General features: G+C 39.0%; 1 protein-coding gene across 1 annotated transcript; it reads left to right on the plus strand.

The window, feature by feature from the left end:
• The first annotated feature begins 6,715 nt into the window (after positions 1-6,715).
• On the plus strand, positions 6,716-8,531 carry ANKRD46 (ankyrin repeat domain 46). The gene is made up of 2 exons (XM_008936394.1): positions 6,716-7,026; positions 8,327-8,531. Exons 1-2 carry the CDS (start codon positions 6,716-6,718, stop codon positions 8,529-8,531), a joined length of 516 nt encoding a protein of 171 aa, XP_008934642.1.
• The last annotated feature ends 1,680 nt before the right edge of the window (positions 8,532-10,211 follow it).

Raw genomic sequence — 10,211 nt, forward strand, 5'->3', positions numbered from 1 at the left:
CTGGGTTTGGATACATCTGTAGAGGTTTGCTACATTGAAGCCTCACTGACCTTTAATGAGTAGGGTTGTAGATGCAGGTGATGTGATTCCTACGGTCTACTTGGATTTTCAGGAAGCAATAAAAAGAAGTCTCTTCTCTGAGGCTTTTGGGGAGATTGGGTGCTTATGGCATAAAAGAGATTTCTTGCATGCAGAAACAGTTTAGTTCAAAAATGAAAAAGTGGGCAAAAATAATTTGCAAAAAAAAGGAAGAGGGCAGAAAAGTGGCACTTGTGCTTCAGTGTACACAAAGAGAAGACGATGTCTTGGGCAGAATAATCTAAATCATGTTTACATGGTGCCAAACTTACAACTGGCAGCCACCACTCAAGGGGAAGCCCTTGGAGGTGGTAGTTCCCTGAAAAGCTCAGCTCAGTGTGCCATGGCAGCTCGAAAGCCAGGAAAATGGTGAGTGCCCTCAGGGAGGCTACCGAGAGGAAGAGAGAGGGCACCATGTTGCTGCCCCAGCTTGGTGCACCCTCACCTCAGGGAGTGTGTGTGGCTCTGGTCTCTGCATCTGAAGAAGGACACAGCAGGTTAGAGAAGGGCAGTGGAAAGGGCCAAGGGGATCAGCTTCCTGATGGGGAACGACTGGAAAGCTGGGATTGTTCATGTTAGAGAGGAGGTGGCTGGGGCATGACCAAGCCTTATGAAATGAAAAGTGGATAAAGGTGAGAGTTACTCCTCCAATCCTGCAGCACTAGAATTGGAGTTGCTTGCTGGGGCTGGTTGGAGAATGGTTTCGGATGGATGTAGGGAAGGACTTCAGTGGAGGTGACAGGGAGCTGTGAAGGCAGAAGGTGTGGGCAGGTTCAGGAAAGGATTAGGAAAACTCATGGACAAGAAGTCTATTGAGTGGCTGAGGATTAGCTAGAGAGGTCCCTGGTGTAACAGCAGTGGCTGCTAGACTGTATTTGGGGACTGGGCTGCACAGAGCAGCCAGGCTCTTGTGCTGTCCTGAAGAAGGATCTCTGATTGCCACTGTTGAAAGCACTGTGTAAGCCAGATCAATCTGATCCAGAACAGCAGTTTCTGTGAATTTACAGTCAGTCTTTTCAGTGGAAGAATTTTAGTTCTGTAGGATTTGGTTCTGGCTTCTGAACTGTTAGCATTTCCATGAACAGCCTAGAAAAGGCAGTGAGCAGAAGTGTTTGCCAATGGTATGGACAGTGAAGATAAGGTCAGACAGGAGAATCTGCAGAAAGACCCTCTAAGATGGAGTAACTGGATAATGTAACATAATGGCACATGATTTACTGTGTGAACACAAAAATCCTCAGCAGAAATATCTACCCAGCATTCGTAGCAAGGGTTGCATATTTGCTAGCATTAGTTGTCTTATCATTGGTATTATTTGTTGATATAAGATAATAAACAGGCAGAGCAGTATTTTATTTTAAAGGTAAAGACAAACATACCATTGTCCCCTAAATTTGTAAGTCATTTATATACAACTGCTTTTTAAAGTGACCTGCTTCTCTTCACTAGCCATTAAACTGGATTTGATGTTGCATATATTACTAAGGTCATGTCATCCAGGCTACATATGATTAAGAGCATATAAGCTGTTACATACGTTAGAAGGAATAAATGAAGAAAATGCAGACTGTATAACAATAAGCAGTTTAGAGACAGGTTCTTGTTTTGCTTTATTGCCAGAAGGCTGACTAAGGTCTGACATCTGATGATTATTCCTGCTGGATGAAAAAAGGTTTTTTAGGGCTTGTTTTGGGTTTGGTTTTGTTTGTTTGTTTGTTTTTTTTTAAGAAACGGGCATAGATGCCTGCTTTTTTAAGGGAAATACCTTTGTCTTCACAACATAAGCCACGTATCAAAGCCCTCTTCACTAATGCAGGATCAGAGTTTCAGCAAGATTGCTGTTTATACCACAAAGGAACAGCAGTTCGGATTTCAGAATTCTTTTGCATCAAGTTTTATAAAATCTTTTTTTCATACCTTCTGTCATCTCCTCGGGAGAGCAGGAAGCCCCGCACAGTGCAGAAGTGTTGGGCGTGGGCTCGGGGCTGCCGCAGGGTGTCGTCGGCTCGGGCAGGGGTCCGTGAGCCCAGGCGGTGGCAGTGCTCCTCCAGGCACCGCGGCTCTGCCTCTTCCCCGGCTCCCGCCCCCCGGCTCGTAACCACCCCTTCCTCCGTTACCCTTGTCCGCCGCTCTCCAAGTGCATGGCTGAGAGAGGAAACTGTTGGTCACCAGGGAGCTGGCAGATGTACATTTCACGAGTAACGTGTGTTGTGCCTCGCTGGCGCAGGGTAGCGGTTGTTCCTCTTTCTCGGGGTTTAGTTTCTGTTTCTTGGGGGTGGCAGTTTCTCTAGTGGTAGTGTCACTGATGCTTAGGTTCTCAGTGTCAAAGTGTGTATTGATATTGAGAAATCTCAAGTACAGCTCCATCTGATATTGTCCTGGTGTCCTGATGTGTTTTTTTTTTTCATTACTTCATTTTTTCTGAATGTTCTCGGAAATACTGTGGTTTTGCAGAACTGCTATATCTCTTGGAGCAGTGACTGGGTGATTAATTACAACTTGTCAGATTTATTAATATTTTTGTAGTTGAGAGACTGGTCCTATTAGTGATTCTGTCTCACAGTCTGGGTGTTCCCTCCTTTTTACGGAGCCATTTGGTGGCTGTTAAACTCACTGAGGAGGGAGAGAAAACAGCATGTATTGAATGTAAAATAAAACTGTCCACAGTTAATGCAAATTTAGGACAAGTTTAAGAAGCAGCAGAACTTGCATCTAGCTCTATGATTTGGATTTTTCAAGATCACTCCTGGCTTCTGCAGGTGTGAATGTGTTATACAGCAGCTCAGTGCGGGACACTGAGGTACCATTGTACACAGTATAGTGGGAGACAACTGAATTCTAATAGGTCAATGATTCTTACAGAATTATTTAATATAAACATTCCATTTGAAAACAAAACCATTCAATCAGATTTTCTTGTCCTGTACTAGCCCTTGAAAATTATTAATAAAAGTACACTGTGCTCAGGCTACATCAGTGTTGTATAAATTTAGGAAAAATCTATTCTTATGCCTTTACAATGAGAATCATTCTTGCTTGGAAGGATGTCTTTGAATTTACTCTTTTCCCACAAAACTAATTTTCTGTCAAAGTACCAAGTTATTAATGGTAAAACTTTTTTTTTTTTCCTTTTTTTTAGAAAAACCATAATTTAAAAGATGCATTTTCAGTGGATAGTGATACATTTTTAGAAGAAATTACTTACTGATCCAAATTAGATTTAACGTCAGTAGTAGGGATGTATAGGGATATTCAGAATACTCATTGAGCAATACTTTTGTGTCTTGTTACTAGTGCAAGTCTATTTGTCCTAAGCTGTGCATGTGACATTAATGCTTAATGGTAAGTGTACTAGCTTTTGGGCAGGTTCAAAGTTGTTACCTGATTTACCTTTCAGAAGCAATTGGAACTCTCTAGAGAATGGCTAGTGCTTTGGAATTCTGCTTGTAAATCCACTGCATTAAATATTCATTACAGCAATAAGGGTTTTTTTAATAGGTACTGTAGCCAAAAATGTAACCACAGTTTGTTTATTAAAAATATTTTATTGAGTAGACTATTGTTATTTTTTTCTGAGTTTTGTTAGATGGGAAATTCTGCTAAATTGGGTTAAATCTGAGGCAAGAACATATTATTTGGGGACTGGCATTTTATAAATGGTGTGTAGTTCAGCTTTGTATGCAGCTTGAATCTGGCATAGGTTAAGTAGCCATATGTGAAGTAGAACTGTGTTTGTAGAAAAAAAATCTTTTTAATCACAAAGATAAATCAAACCAGATGGTCCAGATTTTTTTTTTTGTGTGTGTGTGGGAATGCATTTGCTTAGTCCACAATCTTCAAGCCTTGGGAAGAAGGATTTGTTGAGGTTTTTTTTTTTTCTTTTTTACTGTGAAATACTAAGGTTTCGCTTCAGCCTTCCACACTTCAGCCATCAGTTCTAAAAGATTCCAGTGATAATAAATTCTGAATCACAATTGCTTCTAGTTACCCTTTCCCTTTCTGATAACTGCTAAGATTTGTGCTTCCTTTCCTGAGAAGATAAGGCACTTTTTTTTTTTTTTAAATGTGTGGTATTATTTGCTAATGTTTCATCAGAGTTATATGCAAGGTGACAGGGCATTCTGTAGGGATTTACTGGTCATACACACCTGTTATGAAAATAAAAACATTACCTTACATTTAACAGAGCGTGCCATGCTGTTTCTCAAATAGCATATGTCTCTGCCAGTGTAGTGTTCTATTGCTGTTTTATGTTAGGCCCTGTTTTATTAAACAGGTTTAAACATTCAAATATTATTTTACAAGTGAACCACAATCTTTTTATCAAGTACAAGTAGGATTTTGTGCTGTTGAGATGCTGTTACTATGGCTGATAACTGGAGGTTTGCAAATTATTTATGATCTCGCTTTAGGGAAGATTTAGTACAGAATGTAAAGGTCACAATCACATTGGGCCCAATGTTTTTCTCAGCCAAAGACTGGATTACCAGAGTTGAAGAAGAATTCTTGTATCGTTTATCATTTGAGTGGGAAGTGGGTAAAAAAGTTGAAATTACTGCTAGCTGGGAATCCTAGCTTGGCAACATGCGGGGGTTTTGTAGCATGTTCATCAGAAACATGAGTAAGAAGGTTGTCCTTTCTCTTTATATAGGGTTATAAGAAAGATGTTAGTGCCCTAAATGACACCTGTCTTGCATGAAGTGTTTTAGAGTACAACAGTGAGCTGGCCTTTTGCTGCTGGAGGTGGTTGTGGAAAGGATGCTGAGCCAGTGATACACCATCACATGCTTAAAAACATACTTGCAGCCTAGGGGAGTGTACTCTGCTTAAAATCATTCCTTATACTGATATCAAGATGTAGAAGTTACTCCGATCTCTTTCTCTTCTATGTCCAAGAAGGCAAAAAAAGTTCTACATTCCTGGACTGGGAAACTAGACAGGGTTGATGCATGTAGCAGAATTTGTCCAGATAGGAAATACAACCTAGTGAAGTTTAAATATGATTTATTAACCTCAACAAGCCCAAATGCTGCAGCTGTTAATCAGACCAGTGTGTAAATGTTTTGAAATTACTTCTGTAGATACTTTGATCTTAAATGTGATCTAAAATATGCGGGAAGAGCTATAAAATATAGACATTATAAACTCTCAAAAATGGAGAGGTTTTAAGTTGAGTTCTTTGGCTTCTGGCCATGTTTCCACTCTCCAGGCTGAATGTGCACACTGGTGTGGAAAGATACCTTATATAGATGACAAAGTTTACATCTGCCTATAGCAATCTTAATAGGAGGTTCTTGTAGTTAATCAGAGTACTGCTACATCCTGAGCCCAAAATAAAAAACCTGGGCAAGTGAAATACACTGTTTGAAGTGAAGTTTCAGTTCAGTTTCCATTCAGAGGCTAACTAGTAAAATCACTCTTCTTTCCTGTCACTTGAACTGTGTCACATATGTATTGAGATTTCTTCTGAGGATTTTTACTGGTTTATATGATTTTTTTTTTCTTCCTCTCTGAGGCAGTGCAAAGCTTTGCTGTCCAGCCTTCTAGATGTTTTCATTTTCACCATTGCCTCATGCATATTTTACTATCCTCTTGCACAGTTATTCTCTTTTTTCCTTATTGTTTTCAGGTCATCTTTTCTGTGTCCCATAAGCTCACAGCATTGTCGTACCCTCATTATTTGACTCATCTTTTAGAATATTCTTCTTCAAAAATTAAATCATATTTTGTGAAGTATTCTGTATCAAGAAATCCATGGTGAAACAACTTTTTTTATTCCTCATTTAGGTCTTGATAAAGAAAAGGACTTAATCCTTTAATATTAAGCCAGAGTAACTACATTTGTGCTTCTCCGTATCGGGCTTCTAGCTGAACCCACAGTAGCTCCTTATTTGATGTTACCATTGTCTTCCTTGTACCCACTTCCATTTTTTGCTTTCAGGTGGGCAATTTCACATAATACACTCGGTTTTCTACAGTCCCTATTGCTAGGCTTGTTTGTTCAGTAGTTTGTGTCTGTGGCACTATAAAAATAATGGTCTGCAAAGATTATTGAAAAATATATTTGTTGCAGTATGAAAGAATTAGTGTTTTTAGTAATCAAACATTTTCAGCAACTGGCTGTACTTTGTGCATCAAAGTCCAAATTCAGATGGTGGAAATCCCACTGGAGTAGCTTTGCTTATCGCTATTAAGAACTGCAGTTAACATCACTTTCATAGTTTCCCAATTTATGAAAGCCAGTTATTCTCCCTTTCAGTTCTGATCTAAAGTGTTTTGCCCTTTGATATCAATACTACTACATGTGATCTCTTACTAGGTGAAAGCTAATCACCTGTCTTCCATTTGTGGCAGTGATCTGGCCAGTTTTCTGTAATAACAAAGCTTTGCTGTTTCCAGAGGTGCAAGTAAGACTAGAAGGAGCTCTTTCCATATTACCAAGAGGGAATGCAGCACACAAAGTTAATATATATGACAGGAAGATTTCAGAGTTGGTTTATAAGCTAGTTTGCATTCTCGTTGGAGAACCTGAGCAGTCTACCCAATATTTGCATTGTGTTTATTTGCCTGGTTTCACCCTCATTTCTTCCCACTTTTACTAGCAGGTTTGCCACCTACTCCAGAGAGAATCAAAACAATGTCCTACGTTTTTGTAAACGACTCTTCCCAGACGAATGTGCCACTGCTGCAGGCTTGCATTGATGGAGATTTTAACTACTCCAAACGACTGCTAGAGAGCGGGTTTGACCCAAACATTCGTGACAGCCGAGGCCGAACTGGCCTTCACCTTGCTGCAGCCAGAGGAAACGTAGACATCTGTCAACTCTTGCACAAGTTTGGTGCTGACCTACTAGCCACTGATTACCAAGGTAACACAGCCCTTCACCTGTGTGGGCATGTGGATACCATCCAGTTCCTAGTTTCTAATGGACTTAAAATTGATATTTGGTAAGTCACTCTTTTATTTACAGCCTTGCGTGTAGCTTTTCTGCAACAGCAGATTTATATTTGGTGCAATTCAACTTTTTTAAGGTACCACTTAATAAAATCTCAAAGTAAGGAGGCAGAAAAACAGTAAGAGGCCACTTCTGCTAGTCTGTGCAACAAGCTAAGCAAATAAAAATAGCAGCTGCTGGTGTGGGCTGCTGTGTCTAATCCTGCCTCACTGATGACATTGCTATCCTGGTTTGGCCAGACAGCCAGGTGTGGGTGGTTGGCACCGAAAAAAAAATCACATTGACTACTTGAAAAGAATTTTCTCCCTCACAGGTCTATTGTTTTATGTGTTGTACTGTATAAGACAAAGAATATACAGTATATGTGTGTCAGTTCATTCCCATACTCCCTTGGTAACAATGCTTCCTTTCAGTGTTTTCCTCCTCCCTCGAAGTCTGTGACTCAGTCCTTCTTTTAAATATTGTATATTCTTTCCGTCTGGCTTCCAGCAGCTGTCAGATGCCAGTGCTCAGATGTAAGCTCTCAAGCTGCAGAATAACTAGCTGTTTCATTGCAGTAATTGAATTATTTTGTTTGTGGAACTTTCTGCATATTCACAACGTATGCAAAAAACAGCAGTAACTTTAAAACCTTTGAGTATTTTAATCTGTGCCTTTTTCACCTGTCCCTCATTAATGTTTTCAACTCAGCAAAACTAGTTATTGGCAGACCAGATTCTTTATGGGTTGCGGGTTGGGTTTTTTTCTTCATTTCAAACAACTCTGGTGAAAATCACTAGTCTGAAGGCAGCTCTGGTCCTATTCAGTATTATTTTAATAGTAGCAGAGGGACCATCTGTACTTGATTTCATTTTTGCCTGATGTCCTAATACCCGCATGGAAAAGGAACTATGAGGAACCAGATTGCACAATTCCTTCTTGAAATAAAGCTTAATCTTGAATATTGCCATAAATCTCCTGGTTTGCTGGGATTTTTGTTGTTGTTGTAACACCCAGGGATTCCAATTAGATTAGACTACTAGGAATTTTGAATTTATTTAGAGGAAAAAGAGTTGTGCAATTTCAAATCTAAATATACTGAGTTTCTTCTATAGCCAATTGCTTTAACTTGTATAGAGAGGAACTTCTTACTGTCTGACATAACAGAAAATGGTTCCAAGGACTTACAACAGTTTGTCCTTCAATTAGTCCCTAAATTACTTATGGTAATCTGTTATGCTGAGTTGTCTTGTTACAAAATTCTGGTATTAATGTTTCTTTTCTTCTCATGTCCTCTTGTGGGGTTATTGTAGCAACCACCAAGGTGCAACACCGCTTGTTCTTGCAAAGCGAAGGGGTGTGAATAAAGATGTGATTCGACTGCTGGAATCTTTAGAGGAGCAAGAAGTGAAAGGATTTAACAGAGGAGCTCACTCAAAGCTGGAAACAATGCAAACTGCTGAAAGTGAAAGGTATTTACAAACAAAGCTAATTACTCGGAGAGATAATGGCTTTTAGATTTTTGTATATTGACTTGATTATTTATTCCTTGAAACACATAGTATCAAATCATTAGCAGACCAAATGAAAATTGAATTTAGGATTTTGGAAAAATCTTTTTAAACAGATCAAATGTAAGAAAAACGTAACTTTTTCTATTGAGATTTTCATTTTATGGTGGAAATTTTTAAAATAACTACTCATTTTTCATTACAGACTCCCAAAACTAAATATTTTACCACTTAACACAAGGCCAAATGGAAAATGGCATGAAATGCAAAATGCCAGTATCCCAGGCTAACCTTACACCCTTTTGATAAGTTGGATTGTCTGTGCAAAGAAGGATAGCAGACTGCAGGTATCTGAACTTGAATAAAGGATTTTATATAGTGCCATCTATGAAATTTCTATTGGGAGTAGTCCTAGAAAAGATAGAAAATAAAACAAGATTTTCATGGCAGCTAAAGAGATAGTTAAAGAAGAACTAAAGATTTGAGGAAAATTGATGTCAGTTCTAGAGAAAGTATTTGTTTAGAGGGAAGTTACTACTGAATTTCTAAAGAACTGTTTCTGGGACTGTGCTTACTTATAATTTTCATAAATGGTACGAGCATAGTAGATAGTAGCGTGTTAGTGATACTAAGAAGTGAGATACAGGCAACATCAAGGACAATTGGGATGGCATAGGCAAAAGCCTGGGATGATAAGGGAGAGGAAATGGACAGGCTTAAATTGTGATTTGGTAATACAAACTACAGCTTCATTTACCTAAAGCTGTGTGCTGTAAAATGGAAATTCCTGAGTGGAAAACTAGGTTATAGGCGAAGAGGCTTGATGGATTAGTCAATTCCAGGAGTTGATGCTGCCCTGAAGAAGGTAGTGAAGTCCTACAAGGCACAAAATGAAATATTTCTAGTGCAAAAAAAAACCCTGTCAGTGCTGTGGTAAAAAGCAGTGGTAACTTCTGCTATGTAATACATTTTATAGTCCTGTTAGCCCCATTCAAAAAAGTTTATCTTCTGAGAAGCTGGGCGAAGCATCACTTCAGGGAACGGAGTGTCTCCTTGTGAGAGGAGGCAGCTAGAGCTTGTTTTAGCCTGGCAGGGTGAAGGCTGCGAGGTGTGTGGTTGATGACAAGAAATACTGGTTTTGAACAGCATAAAATAACTGTTTAAGACAAAAGATGTTGATAGGATGAGAGCCAAAGGATACAGGTAAACCACAAACACTTTTTGATTGAAAATTGGGAGTGGTTCTTTGCAATGAGCTTCCAAGACAGCTTTCTTGTAGGATTTAGATGAGGCAAGAAGCTTTGCAGGTTTCAAAGGAGGCTAATTCTCTTTCAGAAATGGAACTGCCAGTAAACATGACAGAACATGAGACTAAGGTTAATAATGCAAGAGATCCTTCCAGTACTGTTCTGTTTTGGTTTGGATTTTTTTCCTTAAATTTATATTGGAAACAGGATATCAGCGTTGTTTGGAATACTTGCTCTTACATGAAATTTATTAAAGATTGTGATTTTTTACATTGTCTAATAATGATCCTGAACTGTGACTGCTGGAACATTGTATCACAAAAGACGGGCAGCTTTGTCACATAATTCTTGTTCGTTCTATGTCAATATGTACATAGCCTGCACTTTAAATGAATATTAAACCATGTAGATGGAGTTGTTATCTGAATTGAGTAAAGAGA

Source organism: Merops nubicus, unplaced genomic scaffold (genome assembly GCF_000691845.1).
Source record: "Merops nubicus isolate BGI_N331 unplaced genomic scaffold, ASM69184v1 scaffold49872, whole genome shotgun sequence".
NCBI classification, from domain to species: domain Eukaryota; kingdom Metazoa; phylum Chordata; class Aves; order Coraciiformes; family Meropidae; genus Merops; species Merops nubicus.